Below are 21,940 nucleotides of genomic sequence, written 5' to 3'. Positions count from 1 at the left end.
AGAAAGAGTCCAAAGTGTGCCCAAGTCTGACGTTTTTCTGAAAACAACTACAATATCTAAGGCATTCTTCTCAGCTGGGAAGCCCATTAGTACTACTTCGTAATAAGAAAACATTCACTTCCTCGTCAACGATGCGGGTGAGTAAAAAATCATAAAGGGACAGGAATCCTCGAAAAGTGCGGCGCATTTCAGGGTGAAAAGTTTCAACGGCTATTATGACACAGGCAGAAAGACGCGCTTCATACAGAACTGTAGAAGAACAACTCGTTTCTGCGGGGGGAAAGTATACGCATATCGTGTTTGTACAGTTGATAGACGTGGAGGCGAAACTGAAATTTGTGTGAAACGAACGGCTAGAATATGTTCTACAAGTGAATGGAGACAATACTAAAAATGCGTATTTCGCTAGAGCTCTGTCATCCATATCGATGCCGGGGCTCAGGTGACTCGCCTTTAGATGCTTTCCCACGGCGGGTTCAAGGCTCACACGAAAGGTACACGAAACAGATCTCTTATTGCAGCAACTCGACTGGGTCTTTGTCCCCTTTTGGAGTCAGTCCCACAACGTAACACCTTCACGAGACAAGCAGACTCGCACACGTGTAATCTGTGTTCGTGATTCACTAAACCGCTTGTTTTTGGTGGTGGTCGCCATTGCGCTAAGAGATATTTCGAACCTATTGAAGCAGGCACGCCGGTTGAACTTCGTTGGCGGCTACACCAGGAAAGAACATACACGGCGGTAAGTGTTGACCCGCTTTCAGATTGTTTCATTGCACCTGTTCCGCGCGAAACAAACCATCTAGAGTCCCATTAGATTATCTGGGTTTTCTCTTCTTCCCAGTTGTTTGCTGCGATTCGAACCTCATGTGAAAGTTCCTCTTTACATGTGGGTTGCGGTATATTTTTAGGAAAGCCTCCAGCTGTAGCAAATGAGGGGATCGATATATTTACCTATATAATTAACGTGCACCTGTCTCAACTCATTCTTCCTATCATCTGCTTTTTTCCCCTTCCTGCTGTCACCGTGACCACATTTGTTTCTAGGGTTGTTTGTCAAATCATGCATTTCGTTTATCTAAAACATTTTTTTTGTCTATGTTTTCACACATGACCCTGTTAATCGTACGCAGTGTAGACTTGGGTCACTACTGTGCCATACGTGTACATTTGTGAAATCTGCGGTATTAAAGCTATTTTATTTATTTTCTACATATTTATCGCCATACCTCAACTGAGCAGTTGAGCATGGACACTAAGAGCATCGTATGTCTACGGCCCTAGGGCGAGAAAAAATACAACGTTGTATCACTATGAAGCGATATTTTCTCACTCACAGTGAAATAAATCTAGACTAAGAACACATTTTACTTTCTGCTGTGTCAGCGTGTACCCTTATTATCTATCACCCAATGTAGCCAAAAGCTGTCAGCACATTAGAGACTCGGTAAGAGTGGGGTAAGAATGGGGTAGAGTATCGCCAAGTCCCCATTCATCAACTCGCAATAAAGTCGTTGTTGTTGTTCCGTAAGAGAGACAGGCATCCACTTATTCTTGAAACACCACGCACGTGATCATATAGATATAGATTTCATACGCAGGGTGCATCATGTATGACTGGTCAGAATTTTCTCGAATTCGCGTGTGATTTTTTTCTTTCGGAGAAGTCGTTGGATATATCAATTCCCGATGGGGCATATTCAAAAGTCGTTGTGTACCAGTGATTACAGGAGCTGTTAGTCAGCTTTCATTATTAATCGTCATAATTAGTGAACATATGTGAATCATGAAATTCGGAAATCGCTGAAAACGTTTGTCAATTGTAGGACTCGAACCCACATCTTCTGGATTACCGGTCCAGGGCTCTACCAATAAACCTCTACCCGAGAAACGTCATCATGACGTTGGTAGACACACCGAAACCAAAACAGATCGGAAGGGGAGAGCTGGGTTCCACGAATGGGCAATTGTTCGCTGCCTTTTATTGAAAGAAAAGTAGGACCGAAGGTCCTATATACCAATTGAGCTAAGCTAACACATGCTCAACGTGTTAATGGATTACTCGCAAAGTTGTAGAGCACAACCCTGATGTGTCTAATCCATAGGAATCGACACCGCAGCACCTTACGGTACTCCCGTGAAGTGCAACTAAAACGGGAAGGGGGGGGGGCGATATTGTATATTCGGTCTGCTGGCATCCCTTGCCCTTGGAGCTCAAGTCCTGTTTGTGCACATTCTGCCACGTGTGATGTGTCAGTCACGTAGCTGTACTTCAATTGGTAATTTCTTGTTAGATACGTATCTAATATTTCCACTGTTGTGTTTATTTTGTAGAAAACGTTAAGAGATATTTTCTTTGTGTGTGTGTTCGTATAATGGTTATCAAACTTGTCACTGCCGATGTAATTGTTGTTGTTGTACCTTACCTAGATTGTTCTGTATATAGTTGCACTTGCGTACATACAGGGTCTCCCAGCTAAATGTTACTATATTTTTTAAAAATATATCTATCACTTTTTCCGAGATGAAATCAATTGCAATATAGCATATGCTGACGCGCACTCCTTAGGAGGGCGTTAAAAGACTCCTAAGGCAATGCCTTAATTAACTTTCAATAATTACCTTTTTAATTATAAAAAGTACGAAGTTGTTCCAATGAGAACGTCTGATCTGTTCGGTCACCAGATATCAGAGCCGTCTTCAGAACAAAAATCCGTTCGATAGGTCGCTCGTAAAAAAATTCTTGAAGGAACACCATGTTTTTCTCTATTTTGTCCATTGCGCATCTCTAGAGACGCGTCTTTCCTTCGCCCCCAATACGAGAGGATGAAAGGGCACACTATCGCCTTTTGCGCCCTGGAAAAAGATTAAAAGAGGATAGAAAACGCAGCCCAAGATAAGGGCAGTTGCGATAGGGTCACCCAATACATTTGTTTTTGTTTTGTTTCCGCAAGTTAAAGCTAATCTTCGGCGCATGAGACGGCACTGTGCTCATTCACTCTCTCTCACTGGGGGTGAAGCAAAGACGCTTCTCCGAAGATGCGCAATGAACAAAATAATAATAATAATAATTGGGGGTTTACGTCGTGAGACAACTGAGATCATGAGCGACGCCACAGCGGTCGGTCTGTGGATTGCTTTTGCCCACCTGAGGGTTCTTTAGCGTGCGATGAAAGCTCATCACACGGTACCCCGTATTTAACGTCCCTCGCGGAGGACGGCGTGTCTAAGCAACTTGTACCCTGCCACCAAGTTGCTGGCGTCCTCGGCCGGGTTAATGGACAAAATAAAGAAAAAATATGTGTTCCTTCACGAATCTTGTGCCGACGATCTATCGAACGGATTTTTGTTCTGAAAACGGCTCTGGTATCTGTTGACCGAAGAGATCAGATGTTCTCATTGGAACAACTTCGTAGCTTTTATAATTAAAAAGTTAATTATTGAAAGTTAATTAAGACATTGTATTAGTAATCTTTTAACGCCCTCCTAGGGAGTGTCCTTCAGCATATGCTATATTGCAATTGACTTCATCTCTGAAAAAGTGATATATATATATATATATATATATATATATATATATATATATATATTTTAAATATGGTCACATTTAGCTGAGACACACTGTATATAATATAAAAAGAATGCCAGTATGTTATTCCTATAACGACTGCACAATGTAAAAGGTAGAGCAGCGTTTCTCAAGCGTGACTTGGTTTTTGCTCCTCCACCTTCCGTTAAAATAAACTGAAAATGAAATTGAAATTGAAACGGCTATGCTCGTTTCCTTAGCTGTAACATCCTCTACACCCAATAAACCTAAATTCGTAACAAGCAAAAATCTATATATTTTTTTTACCATACCACGAGAGTTCTCGTCGCTTTTTCCTGTCCCTAGTCCAGAATTGTGCGTAACCCGTTACTAGTAATTGCGTTACTTGTGATCAGTTACTTTTTGAGTATTTTTTCGAGTAATCAGGACCTTCAATTTTTCGAGCAATCGTTACTTTTCCACCAGAGATGAACATATCCTTCATATGCTCTGCCTAAGTCAACTCTGCTGTTTTGACACTTTGTTTTAATAAATATATACCCCCCTCCCCCGATAAATACCCCGGGCGATAAATACAGTAGACGTGCAAATCTACTTGTCCTACACGTTTTTGTGTTTCGTGTTATTGTGTTTCGTTTTGCGATGCACACAAATGCGGGCATAATTTACTTGAATGGAAAGTAACTACAGGAGTAACGCGTTACTGTTCTACGCGTTACCCAGTTGCATCAGGAGTCGAGTAATTGGTAGCGGTAATCAATTACTTTCTGCGTAGAAGTAACGGTAACGGTAGTCAAATACTTTTTTCGAGTAACAGGCACAAGTCTGCCCTCGTCTAGCTGTCACTATTTCTAGACTGACGTCACGCTCTTCCTAAAAGCATGGTGCACCCTGCTTTGGTCCCCGGGGTGGGTGTCATGGGGAATAATGACGCCGTTTCTGAACCCACGCTATCGCTAAAATGTCGCACGCCAGCTGATTGCAAAGTTATCACGTTTCCCCATAGTCTGCATCATAATTAGAGCTGAGCGCGAGTGCCGGTACACCCGCGTCTACCTGCAGTTACCCGCACATCGTCACGATTTGCGGGTAGGAATTGGCGATCGCTGCGGGTAGCGGGTAAAATGCGGGTGTACCCGCAATGCGACCTCGGGTAATGCGGGTATACCCGCATTATCCGCACTCCATGGCCAACTACGTGTTCCCTGTCTGTCACACGCGAGCTCAACAGCGCCCTATGTCGTTGGCCGTATAAATCCATAAGCCAGACTGCAGCGGGCAAGTGCTGGCGGGCGAGTTTGATTATGAATGTAGACATAGATGGCTCTCTGCTGAATCGCAGTTTTATTGGCATACGACTGCAGCCGTCCGAGATACGTAGCCAACACTCAGAATTTCCATTGTTTTAAAATAGAAACTGCGGAAAAGTGGACGAGGAGCACATACCCCAGCTGGTCCTAATGCTGGTATGCTGGTGCTCATGCTCTGAATCCCCTCATTACGTCAGTTGAGAAATGCTGACAGCGACAGGGGGATAGGAAAAAGCAGCCGTACCTCCCGTTGAATGCTCCGAAATTGTGAATTGTCGCATGTTTCTTGCCTGAGCATAGAAAACTGCAGCCGTTTCGATGACTGTGGGTTAGGCATCCTCGGGCTGCGCTGTACAAGTTTGCAAGGAACTATAATGAAAGCTAGTTAACGAGTAAAACTAACGAAAGCTAATTAACGGCTACAACAATTGCTGATGCACAACCATCTTTGAGTAGGCTCCATCAAAAATAAATCATGTATTCAACAACTTTTCGCAAAGCAAAAAACAAAAAAAAAACAAAAAGAAAAAGTAATAATGAAAAGGAATCGCGAGTTAGGGAGACTTCGGAAGGATTCGTAAAAAATAGGTGAGCATCACACCGAACACGGACCGCTCCCTCGATACCGAATATAACATTCGCATTCATTTTGTGCGAGTAATTAATTCGCAAATGATGACAATAGCAAACCGGAAACAACATGCAAAGCGCACAGCGGTTCGCCAAGAGGAAGATACTGTGACGTGACCCGGCATTGGCGTCTGCTATAGACTGCTACGAAGCTTGAATTCTTCAATGCAGGATGACGTCGGCAGTGTTGCTTTCGGCGACCTCTTGCTTCACAGAGGCCAAGTGTTCACTTCGTTAATAGTTCGTTCGAATAAAATCTGCTCACTTTGGGAACGCGATATTTCGTGCGTATGTTCCTGACACCGCAAGGGATACTGCTATGTCACAATCGTTGTGGTGATTTTGTTGCTGAGTCCCACTTTAAAGAAATTCTGGTTGGGTTAGCGTGACGCACCTCCTATAGGGAGAAACAGCGGATAGTACCTTCCTAATCGTATTTTACAGCACAGTTGTTTTATATTTTGTGGACTTTGTATTTCTGGCATTGTTGTATTGGCTCTAGAGGACGAATGTAATACTAAGGAAAGCTCACATTTCTATGAACTGAGTGAAAGAGGAATGCGGGAAGGAAGTCAAGATGTACGAAGTATAGATGTGTAGACGAGTTTGAGCACCATGGCGACAGAGGCCAAAAGGGGACGGGGAAAAAAGCAGTCAAGCCGACTTGAATTATGCTTTGGGGCCGGTCCAAAGAGTCTTCTAGGCAGTGACATTTTTGATACGGACATAATTATGTTGTAGAACAAATTCCAACATCCATTTTGCCAAAATTGTTCTTTACCATGCACACTTTTCGAGGCCAGCAGGAGCAGTGTACGCTCATACTCGGTGACCCCCCTGCAGAGCCTTCGTCCAGAGCATTCTCAATTTGTAACCCTACTGCATAAACGAAGTGCTGTTACATTGCTCTGATTCAGGCGCGTCTTTCCAGCTTCATATAGCCATTGCAACTTCTGGCCCTGGAATTTGCACATTTTAAGGACTTGTGTGATTTTACGATTTTTTTAAAATCTAGCCATATCGTTCACGATACAGTTCCAGAATCTCTTTATGGTGTTCCAGAATATCGATCACGACTCCTCACGACTGGGCATTGGGAGAGGGTCTTACCTCCGTAGAACTTTTCTGCTCTCCCCCTTCACTGTCTCTCCCAGCTTTTCTTCTAGCCTCTGTCTTTATGATTTCTATGCTCCTGGCTAGCACACTTGCACGCGGTGGTTATTCCAGGGAATCGTAAGGTTAATGGTAACGGAAACAGAAACGGTATATTACCAAAATTGGAAATGGTAACGATAACGTAAACGAAAACGTATACCACGGTCCTCCATTACCGGAAACAGAAAGGGAAAGGAATATTATATCGTCCGTTATCGAATTCGGGTAATGACAGTTACTGTTATGCGATGACGTTTGAGTGACTTTTCATATTATTTTTGTATTTTGTTGACTCCATTTACCGGATTGCTGTAAGTACAACACGAGAGCATGGAAACAAGGCGCAATATCGGAACTCTCTCACCTCGTCCCAGTCCTCATAACTCCATTACATCAACGCATGATTATACTCCACCATAGCACGAGGATGGCAGCCTAGTTATTTGTTTTGTTTTTTTAACTTTTTTGATAGCTTCTGTTTGATAACGAACATCCGTGGCGTCAGTCACTTGGATTAAGTGCTACTCACCTGCCGTCTGGAAGACGACGACGCAATTTCCGAGGTTATGGCGTAACGGCCCATAGTCTACGCTGGCACTCTTAGCTTTCACTTCGGAAAAGCCCACAATAAATAAGGAGGCATTACTTTCGGAGCGAGCTATGTCAAAGCAGCAGTTGGCCTCGGTTTGTGGTCAACAAGGCCCTGACGGAATTAATAAGAGGATCGCATTAATCCCATGTCAGTGCTGAAGGGTGGTTTACAACGCAGTCAAAAAAGAAAAAAGAAAAGCAGTGGAGGATCTGTTCATCTATAATCCCGGTTACCGGACGCCTGTGCGCATGTAAAACCCTGTTGTGGGATATGAAGGGAATTGCCTCAAGACGAGAGCCTCCGATATTTCGAACGGGGACTGTTCTTCTGGGCTTGATGCATGGGCTTGATCTGCGCTCAAAGCTCTTTTGACATTTCTGGACACCATCGGACTTCGATCGTTATTATGAAGGGGCTCCTTATTTTATTCCCCCATCCCCATCAGCAATGGGGTTAGAGTATGGCCCCTGGCGATGACTCTCTATCTCAAAATAAAGTTGTTGTTGTTCTGGGCACCGTCCTTATCAATGGCGCGTTATTTAAAGGAATAGGTATGACGTGTTAAGGGTTCATGCGAATTGTGAGTCAACAGCCCAGGGGGACGAAATGGTCCGTTCAGGCTGCCGAGGCGTATGGTCGCTTTGTTGGAGTGTGGAGGGGATTACGTGAATGAAGGCATCTTTGCGCCAGACTGATTACAGAAATATGATGTTCACGAACATCGTGGGCATCGTGGGGAAATTTTCAGAGCATGCAAGGTTTTTCTCTCGTTTTTTGTAACATACATATTTGTAACAGAGAGTCGTGGCATGCAATAAAGAAAGTAAAAGGTAGTGGCCACGCAGAACATAACAGTGGCGATAGATGATAAAGGGGATAGAACAGAAGAAGACCTGTAGGTATTTTATTTGTGAAGCGTTTGTATATAGGATGACCTGTGATTTGTTCATACCGAACGGGTGACGGGCGTTGAACTTGTATATGAGATAAGACTCCCTGTCACGTCTGACATGTGTAGATCTGAACCCGGTTCCTAGAATATAGTTTAATGTTGATCATCGAGGTAAAAACTCTTATCTGCAGCTATTGTGTTACGGGTGTAATCGGTTTAATATTGTTCTTCCACATTTCGTGATTCTACTTACAAGTTCTGGTTCAGTAGTTCTCCTTCATAATGGGTGCAGCGTTAATACAAAAACGCACTTTTTTTCCGATACGGGCGATTGGACGTATACCGCCATCCGGATACATCTGTCCATTGTTACGTCTTTCAAGAATTGTAGCACCCAATCAGACGCCAACGCCGACACACAACGTCGTCTGCTCTATAGTCTGCCGGAGAGCAGTATAGAAGCAGAAACAAAAAGTGACGAACTTACGCGGGTTGGTAATATGACCTAAAATGCTGAACAGGAAATGTGAGACCGTGCAATATACTTTTGAGCGTCATTCGTTTGACGCGCATGGTTTTCTACGATGTGGTACAATTCATTTTCTTTCTGGCTCTCACGACGACGATGACAGCACGCAGCATAGGTAGGTCACCAAAGCGTAGGCATTTCGTCCACAAAGCACACGGGCTACTTTCTTTCTTTGTGCACATGCTGTCTGCGCTAAAGACTAAAATATGAAGATAAAAAGTAATGCCCGCTCACGTTTGAAAACAGTGTCGGGCAGACCGACCGCGGGGAACCGAGCCGAGCTAACCGTGATCGCGTTGGTTGGATACGGACATAGGTCCAATATCTATACAAAAGTTGTCACAGCCAAAAAGTTAAATTGCCGTTTCGTGCCGACAGAGTCGGCGGGCTAGCTTGGTAGAGCTCATAGCCCCTTTAAATTGTTCGCCGACTGCTTTGTGGAGTTTTTTGTGTGAGAGCCAATCTATTCCATTCAGCCTTACCGTCCTTGTCATCAGCAAGCAGTGGAGCCGCTACAATGCACATAAACGCGCGCGCCACGTGCTGTTCTAGGCGTGCCTCTATGCGGGACTGTTCTAGGTTGTTCATCCTACGTCTTTATTGGATCGTGATGTTGGATCCTTACTTTAGCTCATTCTCCTGGGTTTTCCTCAGACGCTTTCAGACATATGTCGGCACAGTTCCCTTACAAGTCGGCCCAGGACGCACATTCCCCCAGGGCGGCAGTCATGACGTTGCCCACATCTGTGAGGCCGACAACGGCAAGCCCTATCACCACCCACCACCACCGCTCATTCTACCATTCAACACCGAAATTGTTAGGGATTTCTGTTTATTGAGTAGCCGCGCTTATCGCTTTTTTTTTTCTTTAGCAAACGCAAATATACATCGAATAACAGATGATTTTACCCGAATGATGAGAAAATAACGGATGAAATCGAACAAGAATCAACGTCGTATGACGTGCCAAACGTATCAAAATTGAATTAAAAACGCACAAAAACATATAAAAAAATGATCACCGGTTTCTTCGAGATGATCCGCCTTGTTTACTGAGGTTCCCAGGACCCAACCAGTGTACAGCCTCATGCTCGCACCGCTAGTGCGTGCCTGGGGGGAGGGGGCGCTCCCCAGACCCTCAACATGTCAAACGCAAACGGAGCTGAAATAACCCAACCTAAACACCCTACCTTTTGCAAGACGACAACCGCCGAGTCCGCTAGGCTTAGCATTGCCGTGTTTCTCCCGAGCTAGGCGCGCTTCAGATGGGGTTCTTCAAATGCATGTGAAAAATCTTCTAGATCACACATTTTTGTAATTCTTCTTTTTTTTATATATATTTAGAGTGTTCACTTCACTTTCGAGTGTTGTGTGCGGTGTTTAGTACATCTACAAGCTTTTGAAATTTTTGAATTCCTCGCGTTCCCATATTATAAGTACACCATCGATATATCGGTGGTATACATAGTCAGTTCTAATGCCATGACCAGGATCGGCATAGAGAAGCACAGCGCAAGCACATCACAGGCACCTTGTTAGAGCCCAGAGCAGCAACCTGACGTTTGTCCAGTTCCAAGGTGGATCTGCACTTCACCTTCAGCAATACGTCTAGAATCATGGCAGCGGACGGGGAGCAAACGACTCTGAGACAAGCAGTGAGATATATTCGTTTGTTACACAATGGTACACTGTAGCGGAACAACAGAAAGTTTTGAGGACACAAGTCGGGAACCTCACTGGAGAATATGAAAGGACTGGTAAGGGTGTGGTAGAGCCAATATGACGAGTTTATCACTGCCGAAACAGCAGATCGAGAATTTGAGAGATTGGTTGATTACCAGATGAAAATAGCAAAATCAAAACGATACAGCACAACAACGAGAACAAGAAGGATGAGACAAACACATGTGCTGCCCTTTTTGTCCTCGTTGTTGCACTGCATCATTTTGAGTATGTACCAACTCGTCCAAACCTCCGCATCAACTGAAAATAGCAATCGTGCTCTCAAATTTAGTGGGGGCAGGTGTGCAAGAGCGGACAGGCGTACAAGAGCAAAGGGCAAAGAGAACATTCAGTACTTCACGAGAGGAAGTAGTGAAATTGCAAAAGCTTGAACTGATCAAATTTAATGGAAAATAATTTTGGAATTAGTTCAAGACAACATTTCACGACAGGCAGACAATGTCTAAGACTCACAAATTCAGCTACATATTGAACTACTTAAGAGGATCCGCTGCGTCTGCAATTAAATGATTACAGGTTTCAGAAGAAAACTACGCTCATGCAGCACAAATTCTCACAGAAAAAGGACAAGGGCGCATATGCACAGACGATCAGAGTTCTCGAAGTAGAGAATTTAAGAAGCAATATCTTTCCAAGAGTGGATTCCAACAAGCAACGTCTAGCTGACAATGTTAAGCGAAATTTGGGGATGGAGAAACCGGAGCAGATGATCAAATAGACATCCTTGTAGGATCAGACCACTATTTTGAACTTGTCACTGGAAAGATATACAGGATAAGCGACTCAGTATCCGCTGTGGAGACTCGGTTGGGCGATACAAGGGCCAGTCACTTTAGGATGCTTAGGATCTCTTGTACCGTGTAAGAAGGCTACTGAATAGAGTCTCCACATTTTCCGTAGGCAATACCGAAGACACACGGGTGGGAGGGGGGTGAGGGGGTGCAACTCATACAGTTAGAAGAAAAGATATACAAAAGGTATAAAAACAGGTCTAAAGTACGGCATGTATACCTCATTACCACTTTCTATAGCCTGTTTAAACCATGTGTAAGTTATAGATCACTGAGTCTATACCTTCCACGGCAGCTGAGGGCATAATAAAGTACTTCTCTACTACGTTTATACCTTCAGCGTTTTGTTTTTTTCCGCAACATGTAGGATCACATTAATTTGTGATGGGGATTTTATGATCTCGGTTAATCAGTAAGTTGACCTATCAAAAAAAGAGTCTGGGGTCCGGGGGTATTATGATCCTGGGGTAACCCCAGACTCCAGGGGCCGTGTGGTACATTACATTATGCAGCTTAATTAATTCTGTAATCTTGGTTTCAGGGCAGGTACAGACCTAATTAAGCTGCATAATGTAATACCACACGTTACCAGTGTGTGTACCTAATACGGGATGATCTTTTGTGTCTGCGTATATATAAGGTAACAAAAATAACAAAGACGGTTAAGAGCATCAGCTGTTTACTATATACATTAAAAACAAGACTTTCGTGCAGTAGGCTGCACTTCTTCAGGTTTGAGGACCTGTTACAAGTGGTGAAGCATATATCAAAAAACCAAGTCACATGGTACACGAGAAAAGGGTAAGGGTGAAGAGGACTACAAACGCGATACAAATATCAACAAAAATGAAAATGAAAAACAAAACGCAATCAGTAGGAGGTGGCTCGACAAGGTCAGACAGACATACATACAGACGAGTACGGAGAATCAGAATCTCACAGAATGAAGCCTCACATGTCATTAAGGACACAGACAATCAACTTCGACAACTTAGCCGTGTACTATCGCCGGATGAGCTGGATGAGCTGCGCTCTTTTTGTGTCCGTAAACTTTCCGTCCTGCAACGCACTAAGTCCAAGAAGGCGAAACGCGACGGCATTCAACTCACTCCGATTGAGGATCTTGATATTTGCGATGCTTTGACACCTCATACATATCCCAGTTCAGCCACAAACAACGTGGTATTCAATCTCGCTAACGTACCATTAAACAAAGCAGAAGTAAATGTGTTATCCAAAGGTCTCACCTTTGTGCCCACTCCTCCCAGCACTGACAATTTCGAAATCCTAAATGACCTTCTGAGCTTAGGTCGTAGAATGCACCTGCAGACGTTTTTCCACGGCAGTGAACATACAGAGATAACACCATTTAAGAAACCCTCAAGCTGGACACCAGACCCGTCGAAAACAAGCCCCATGATTGACAATTACATTAGAGCGGTTTATAACGATATTAAATGCCTACCTGTCGTTGATAACAACGCTAATAATTTTAACTTATCTAAAGCAGAAAGGACGGCCTTAGTGAATCTTAAGAGACGTAAAGATATCATTATTAGACCTGCTGACAAAGGTGGAGGAATAGTCGTTATGAATGCATCGGCCTACATAGATGAGGCAAACAAACACCTTGATGATGAGACTTTTTACAGACCTCTTGATGGCGACCCGACGTCATTATTCTGCCAAATAATCAACAAGAAGATCTTAGAACTTACCAAAGACAACTCTCTCCCGCGCAATATAGCAGACTTTATTAAGCCAAAGAACACCACGCCTGGTTCTTTTTATCTCCTTATTAAGATGCACAAAATTAACCACCCTGGCAGGCCTATAATTTCGGGTGTTAATACACCGACTGAGAAAATATCCCTCGTCTTAGATCACTGCATCAAGCATATTCCTCCACAACTTCCCTCTTATGTAATGGACACTAACAACTTCCTTGCCCAAATAAATTCCATTAATAACAGTTCTCCTAACCTCAACAACGCTATACTGGTAACTATGGATGTGACGTCATTATATACAAATATTCCCCATGATGAAGGTGTCAACGGTGTAGAGCTTTTTCTTTCCTCCTTTCCGTCTGATCTTCTTCAAACTAAAACCATTATCTGTCTTCTTGAGTTAGTCTTGCAGTACAACAACTTTGTTTTTAACGACAAACATTATGTCCAAGTTCAGGGCGCAGCGATGGGTTCCCGTGTTTCACCCAATTACGCAAACCTCTTCATGGGCCTTTTTGAACAAAGAGCCTTAGAGTCTTTTCCAGTGACACCATTAGTATTCCTGCGATACATTGATGATATTTTTGCCATCTGGACAGCTGACGAAACCTCTCTACTCTCATTTTTTGATCATTTTAACTCACGACACAATTCCATCAAATTCACGTGCAACTACTCTCGTACTTCAATCAACTTTCTAGACGTCACTGTTTCTCTCGAGTCGGGTAAACTCGTCACAGATCTCTATAAGAAGCCGACTGACAAACGGCAGTACCTTCATTTCAACAGCCATCACCCTAATATCCAAAAGCGAAACATTCCATTTGGACAACTCACACGTTTAAAACGCATATGTTCCAATACACAAGATTTTTTGAAGCATGCAAAGGACATGTGCAATGACTTCAAGGAGCGTAGATATCCCGACGATCTCATCGACAATGCCCTAGCCAGAGCCACCTCCCTAGACAGGGAAAGGTTGCTTTCTCGTGAATCCAATAAGGCATCAAGTCATAATAAATGTACTTTCATTACACCTTACAACCGCACACTCCGTAATGTAGGATCTGTGTTCAAACGCCATTTAAACATACTCCACGCCGATGAATATCTCAAAGACATTTTCCCTAATGCTCCGACTATTACATTTCGGAGATCACGTAACATACGCGACTTACTCACTTCCTCTCGCAATAATCAACAGAGTCCCGGTTGCGCTCCTTGCAACAGCAACCGCTGCCAAACTTGCTTATTTATTGCAACATGTACCTCCACCTGTAGCACTGTTAATGGTTTCGTTTTCTCTATTCGGCAGTCCCTTCACTGTAACTCATTCAATGTTTGCTATCTCATACATGCAAATTGTGCAATAAACAATACATAGGCGAAACACGTAACACCATCCGTGAAAGATTTTATGGCCATAAATCAGATATTGTTAATAAACGCCAGTCACCTGTATCGCTACATTTTAATCTTCCGGGACATGATCTGCATACGCATATACTTATCACCATTTTAGAATCCGGGTACGCTAATGACATCAAACGCAAAAATCGAGAATCCTTTTTCATTTCGAAATTTGCAACGTTACAGCCGCACGGCATCAACGTGTACGGCGGTCCTTTACACTATGAGTCTATTTATTGTATTATAACTTGTCTGCCATTTTTCACATCATACACGATGATACACAATCAGTAAGACACCAACTCCGCGTTACTTTCCCAGAGTCTGGAAGCTCTTAGCCATCAAGATGCTGTGTGTCCTCAATCCTTCGCCCTTGAGCCCTAATTCCCCGTACGCATTCTAAAGCCTTTTGTGCCAACTGGCTGCTGTACCTACTCATGTGCTGTTCACTGGTTTCCTCCACGTACAACTCCGACTCGTCTGTATGTATGTCTGTCTGACCTTGTCGAGCCACCTCCTACTGATTGCGTTTTGTTTTTCATTTTCATTTTTGTTGATATTTGTATCGCGTTTGTAGTTCTCTTCACCCTTACCCTTTTCTCTTGTACCATGTGACTTGGTTTTTTGATATATGCTTCACCACTTGTAACAGGTCCTCAAACCTGAAGAAGTGCAGCCTACTGCACGAAAGTCTTGTTTTTAATGTATATAGTAAACAGCTGATGCTCTTAACCGTCTTTGTTATTTTTGATTCTGCATCGCCGGAAACTTGCACATTGTTTTTCTTCACGTTCTACGATATATATATAAGGTCTTAAAAATTTAACCACCTATCCACTTTTTCAAGCTTTTTATTTTATCGTTTAGCGTCTCGCGCACTTTCTTCATTTTTTTTCCGATCTCCTCTTCCTTCTCCCCTCTTGCTGTCAGACGCTTCCGATATGCCTCTACGAGCAGGAATAGTATTTGAGGAATCAGTGGGATAAGTTTGTGTAACATATACCTTTCAAAGCGTCCAGTTTCTTCGGTGTTAGCCCAGGGTCGACTGGTCCCACACCTTGAGACTTCAATTTGTTGCATGGCCGGCCCGTCACAGTTCTGTTTCTAAGGGTCTCTGTTCCCCAAATCAGAACAAGGGCCTCCTTCAGGAACAGGGAGTCCTTTTCTTGGGCTGATATGCGCTTCCACTGTGCACTGCGAACAGTGACTCCTCCTCCTATGTCTGTCTGCAAAATACAAAATTCATTTGCATCAATTAATGTCAGCTAGCACTGCTTGTTTAATGTATGCCTCTCTTGCGTGAGTAGTGTTCAGGCACTCGTTTGCGTCATGACAGTAACCGCAATGGCTCACTGTGACAGCATGGTGTGGACCTACAGTACATGACATCACGATAGGCTGCGGCAGCATTCCAATCTGACGCGTCTCAAGGTCGAACACCTCATGAGGAGAATTACGCTGAAAAGGTTCTGACATGAAAGAACTGATGTTCTGAGGCTGGAACAACATAGAAGGGACAAATACGTACAAAGCCTCAATTTGCCTAAGAAATCAACGATGAAAGATGAAAGTCACTGAAAAGGTTAGCCAGGTTAGCCAGCGGCAATCCAGAAGATATGGGTTCGAGTCCTACAGCTGGCTAACCTTTTCAGTGACTTTCATCTTTCAAGGTTCTGACGGCTGGCTGCAGGCTAGCATTAAAGGGTCCCTGACCAGAACCCACTCCTCCAGTTTGACGCTTGGCATGCTGTATGAGAATGAACCGGGATTTTTGAAGTTCAGTTTCAGAAAAGTACTACTCTTGGAAGCATGCAAATTGGTGGGGAAGCTCCTTTTTATGTCTTCTATCGATTGCAATCGCGAAAACGACTCCACAATCACTGGTCAGAGCTCCTTTAATCACGAAAGGCTGTTCTGCTACAAATACAGTCATCCCTCCTTAATGTGTACACCTTCGTGCTTCCCATAAATTGTCCATGAAGTGAATCGTCCATAATATCGAGTCAGAAACCGCAAATGCCGGGAAATGCTGTCCATAATATCGGGTCGTCTGCATTCACAGGGTCCATATTAACGAGGCAAGATTGTACACTCTTAGATCTAAAATTTGAAGCCCACAGCATAAACACCACCCACATCTTCCAAACTGCAGTACAGCCTTGTTAATTCAAACCTGAGGGGACCACAAAGTTTTATTTGAATTATCAGGACTTGTGCTGCCATGTAAGCTTCTGGCTTTCTGTATCAGTAGCCCTCATACATAATGTTTAGACCTGAAGTTTTTGGGTTTTATTCTTTTTCAAATTCAGGGGTAAAAACTGGGCCAATAGTTCTATGTCAAGAATTCATGCAAATTCGGGTGGAAAAGTTATCATTAGACGGAACTTGGAGAATGCAGGGTAGAATGCAGGTGGAACTAACGTTCGTTGTACTGTTTATACAGAGTTTTGGGAGTAAACATCAGCGTATTTTGTGAAAGATTAGTATGTCGCTTCCTTAGGGTGTCAAGCTTAGATGCAGTTTCACGGGCAGTTACTCGTTACGTAGATACGTGAGCCTCAATTTGGAGTGCAAATTCGGGGAACAAGCGGGTTTAAACCCTAAAACATCAGGGCCTAATAATGTTTTGGCACATGCTGGTGGTTGGAAGCGAGCATACAGTATCAAACATCAATTTCTACAGTATCAATTTTTTTGCTCAGCAGTCTGCAGATGAGTGCTTCAGAGTATTTCTCTATAGATAACTGTGTTGTTTGGGGTAGCCTTTAGTACAATGGTCTATTCTAGCTATAGCAAGCAGGCCCTTCTCAGACTATTTAGATGAAAGATGTGCTGCACTGGTCACTGTCGGGGCAGTGCAAGCAGTCGTGCATTTGCCATTCAAGCTCAACAAATGGTTGAACGAAGAGTTCAGTGTGTCAACATTTTTTGTGTTACCAAGTGTTTTTCGCCTTCTTCGAATAGAAAGTGACTACTGGCAGGAGGCGTAGTTTGAATTGCACTAAATGTACGCGCTTCAATGTCAGCGACATTGGGGAATCACCGTTGCTTCACAATGCCTGCGGCTACCATATAAGCGGGTATGGATTAACGAGGTTGCTATCATAATTTGGTGCAAAGCATTCACGGTAAAAATCGCAAACACCACAGAGCTTACCACCAAGAAGCTGCTGAAATGAAGGAAGGATGACTTTTAATGTCCATACATCAATGGATTTCCTATAATTTTTGTGTAAGAAAGTACGTGAACAACGGCTTACCATCTCAACTTCACCCCCGTGCGTGTCTCCAGGAGCGGTGCTGTCTGTAGTGCAATAACACTCTAAAAAAAAGGGAGTCGAGAGAGAGTATTAAGCAGTTTTACACCCCGTGCTGCGGGTGAACCCTCACCAAACACCCTTGAAACTCCTTGTTTTTGCATTCCATGTTTTGATGCTTTAATAACTCCCTTCAACCTGCGCTTTACTCTCTGGCGAGAGTTAAGCGCGACACATCTGCAAATTCCTCGACAGTTTTCCTCCTTGTCATTGCGCAGTCTAGCAACACTGATATCGAGGGCGTTGAGTTTAAGCACTTGAGCTCTGCGGCATGCGTCTCTCTCTGCTTGTCGTGCAGAGACTTGTTAACGGTCTGTTGGACCGCTGAATATTATTTTCTCCCAACAGTAACGTTTTTCAGCATGCTGAGGTGTAATGAATGCGACGACTGCAAGTGATATAGCTGCGTGTCCTACCACTATGTACTCAAGGTAAGTCTCCGTCCTGTGAAACGTACTTACACGTATACGTTGCTTTGAAAGGAGGACCCGTTTGGGGACACTGCTAACAAAATACGGTAGACGTTGGCCTGTACTTTGTTCACAAATATATGGTTGAGAGTTTCTTTCCTTTCATAAGCTTGGAAGTACCTTTTTGTTGTGTTCTAAAGGAACTCCGCTAAAGGAATTTTGACAATTATCAGGCCATCTGAATGACGATAGTTGAAATGTGATTTTAGCAAGGACACTGCGTACATGTTTACCAATGTTAACTATATTGCAGAATAGTCTGGCTTTAATCGCACGCACTGCAGATGACGAAGGTGATAATTTCCCCTGAAAGGCCAGCATAGCTTGGCATGACATTTAAGTGACAAACTGTGAAGGTGGTGTGAAGGAGGTCCCCTGCCCTGGTAAGTTTCAGTGGGGTAGGTACTACTGCTGTTCTGTATTAATATTTCATTCATATGTATCCCGTTGATCATATGTGGTGTCAGTGTTGAGTTCTAATGCTGTTGTTAGTAAGTTTCAGATTGACCAGTGGTGTGCACAGCACAGTGGAAAAGACGATGAAATAGCGCTGCTCCACCTCCACAAAGGAAGAAAGTACTATGCAAATTGCAAGGAAGAGAAGGGCAACAGTTGAACAAAATGGTAGGTCCAATGCAGTGAATTAAATCCCCATTATTTTCTTCTTCTATTACATCACATCACAGTGCTGGACAAAAGTTTACGGAACACGCTACGGAGTATATCTTCTTCAGCGTGACATGCCAGCAGCAAATGGCACCTATAGACTTGCAAACAGATGATTGGGTTACCTAGGCACATGTCTGTATGTTCATGCAGCCCCGTTAGCTGCCTACGTGTCACTCTGAGGAAGGTGAAGGAACGTGCCTGTCCAGTAAATGACCGCATTGAAACATCACGAAGACTTCAACCTGAAGTATGTTGCATTGGTTAGGGAACGCTTTAGGTGCTGTTAATCACTTTAGATCCTAACTGTTTGTTTTTGTTGTTTCTAGGCATATGATTATGTTCCATGTACATAGCGTGTAATGTGCATTGTAATGTTCAATTTCTGCTCTGTATCAGAGGCACAATAAATGTATGTTTTTTAAACATACTGTTTTACAACACTTCCTTGTATGTTTTTCAAGATAAAAAGTTGATTAGAGTAATGTACACCCCAGGATAGGGGCCTAATTTTTACGCCTTATGTAGTGTAAGCATAACTCCCCAAAGGAGTTATGTTAACCTCATGAATGGAGTTGCTTTTACACTCGACATGCTGGAGTAAATAGGGAGCTGTTTGGGAGTAACTTTTACTCTGTACTTTAGGGGTAAATTTTACTCCATAGTTCCCAGAGTTGCAGATACTCCTCAAAAAGACTATAATTTTGCACATGGGAGTTAGGGTGTTTTACCCCCGCAAAGGAGTCAGTATGACACCTTTTTTTTTTAGAGTGAACACCTGGTTAGCAAATGCGCCCTCGCAGTCCACAATTTGCATCACGTACTACTGGCATGAAACAGGCAGAATACTGACCTTCACGTGGCACATCTAGCACCGTGGCTCTGTTTTCCGCTGTGCAGTGAGCTGTGAAAAAAAAAAAACATAAGAAGACACAAAAATATTGTAATCAAAGTATGTATGATCAAATAGAGGGAACAAAAATCTGTTTCAGGGAAGTGTCAGGATCTAGGGCTAGAGCAGGGTCTACCCCTCCTCCTGGGAAGGCCCTCCTGACTAGGACGGAACATGATCAAACACAGCATAAGGCGAAAACAGCCTGTTTGCAAACATATTGTCACCCACAATGCAGTTGCAGAGGGTCACAAATGTGCCACATGTCTAAACAAGTTCGGTGTGGCCATGACACTCCTGTGTATATATAGACCCTGAATTTTTAGGGCTTAGCCCTAGTTTTGCCCCAAACTGAGATTTGCGTGTACAGGGATGCAATTAGTATGAGCCATAAAACTGCTGTTAAGCTAGGCCACTGTGGGCTTCGCCCTTATCATCTTTCTTATCGGGTGTCCTGAGGGACACGTTTGTGGGGTTGTCGGCACCGCCTGAGGGCGCGGTAGCCAATTTTGTGACTATTTATGCGGGGACGGCTCATGTGACAGGGCCTTTTTGGTTTATCATTTGTTGCGGCCGGAGGTTGCTTGGGAATAAAAGATTCTGTTCGTTTTCAGAGAATCCATTGTGGATTCTGTGATAGCTGAAGCAAGCCACATTAGGAGGTGTGAATTGCAACCTGACGGACAAGATATCTGTGTTGTGGCAGATAGTGACATAGAATGCGCAGCCATTTTTATTGATGTGGGTAGGTCGCAGTTTTTGAGCGTGCCACCAAACACCCTAGAAACTAAGTGCAGTGAACCCTGGTTAGTATGACCCCTGATAATCTGACTTGCGCGTTTTATGACCGAATTCCTCGGGAACCATGTAGTACAAACCTCTGCAAATTCCTTCCGTTAATATGCAAACTTCGCATTATGATCAGAATCTTTGGGAACGGCCATGGTCATAATAACGAAGGTTCACTGTATACTGAGTCAGAACATGACGAATATTAGTGCGTGCAACTGTTGCTTTAAAGAATGATTCGTATTTTGAGTGCTCACTTGAGAATATATGTTAGTTTGAGGTGTGCGGACCTTGTTGCATTGTGTGCTTTCCCATGTGTCGCTTTTCTCACTGCATAGCTTCCTGTATTTTTGTTTTTGCATTGCTCATTTTGTGAATTAACTCGGAGTGTCATTAGAGTGCACCAGTATCACCACGCAGTTCATGCTGTGCAGTGGCGACCGATACCTTTATATTTCCTTTATTCCTTTGGAACGTGTTTGTGCCTTTATGCTACTACCAGTCCGTCTCACCCAATTTTTCATACTTTGCACGCTTCAGGCTTCAGAGGCTAGCATCGGAGGCTTCACTAATAAAGGAATTGCTATGATATTACAAACAATGAGATTTTGTTTCGTTACCGCTTTGTTTCGGATATCAAAGGAATATTGCTTTATGGCCTGCTTAGAAATTCATTATGTGAATGAGAGGCCAACCATTGCATGTTAATACAGGTGGCTGCGCTTTAACCATTTCTCGAGTATAATCCAAGTGTTAATTATATTCCAGCATGTGGTAATTACAACTAGGTCACTTTTCTGGTAACTTACCCATAATATTCACACCAGTATCAATGACAGCATGCGATTGGACCAACCCCCAGGGACCCACTGAGCTCACCCCAGGATTTTCTGGGGTAACCCCAACGCCTCTGGGGGCTGCCCCAAGCACTTCTGGGGTTGCCCCAGACATTTCTGGGGTAACCCCAGGACTGGCTGGGGTAGCCCCCAGAAGTGTCTGGGGTAAACCCCAGAAAAACCTCAGAAGCCCTAGGGTTTTCAGGGGTAACCCCAGAAAAACCTCAGAAACCCCAGGATTTTCTAGGGTAACCTCAGACTTTTTTCTGATAGGGATGATTTAAAAACATACTCAGTAATACAGTAGCATTCTAATTAAGTTGGGTAGTGACATCTGGAAACCTATTATTTGTTCCCAAGATAAATAAATCTACATGCCCTCACTTCTTAAGTTGCTTCCCGGGCGAAGGATGGTCTCCACCATGCTTACATGCGCGGTGTATTGTAAATGTATCTGTTCTCCAGCAAATGCTAACTGCTCCTGGAAATATTTTTCCTAATAGTTGTTGCTTCTGGGTGTCCAATTAGGTGCTAATTGTTACTGCATTTATTTCCTCCCCAATTAATATCCATGCTTTGTGGGTTTGTGCGCGAGCGTCTCCAGGTATTTTGTTGTTTCGTTATGGTTCCTTTGGTCC

At 43.4% G+C, this 21,940-nt stretch overlaps 1 protein-coding gene across 1 annotated transcript; it reads right to left on the bottom strand.

Annotated features, from left to right (window-relative positions):
- Positions 1-15,154: 15,154 nt before the first annotated feature.
- LOC135388640 (BEN domain-containing protein 5-like) lies at positions 15,155-19,652 on the bottom strand. Its single transcript, XM_064618313.1, has 4 exons — positions 19,639-19,652; positions 17,593-17,636; positions 15,336-15,558; positions 15,155-15,279 (listed from the first exon to the last, which is right to left on the bottom strand). The coding sequence occupies exons 2-4, from the start codon at positions 17,593-17,595 to the stop codon at positions 15,155-15,157; spliced, it is 351 nt and encodes a 116-aa protein (XP_064474383.1). The 5' UTR covers positions 17,596-17,636; positions 19,639-19,652.
- Between the last annotated feature and the right edge of the window lie 2,288 nt (positions 19,653-21,940).

The sequence above is a fragment of the Ornithodoros turicata genome, chromosome 1, assembly GCF_037126465.1.
Source record: "Ornithodoros turicata isolate Travis chromosome 1, ASM3712646v1, whole genome shotgun sequence".
Lineage (NCBI taxonomy): Eukaryota > Metazoa > Arthropoda > Arachnida > Ixodida > Argasidae > Ornithodoros > Ornithodoros turicata.
The sequence above is the reverse complement of the archived record's forward strand: the minus strand, read 5'-3'. Positions and strand labels throughout refer to the sequence as shown.

Bases quoted from the DNA above. Each gene is read 5' to 3' on its own strand.
- LOC135388640 (XM_064618313.1), bottom strand. The intron at 15,280-15,335 runs GTATATGTTACA...TCCTGCTCGTAG, and splicing joins GAAACTGGACGCTTTGAAAG to AGGCATATCGGAAGCGTCTG.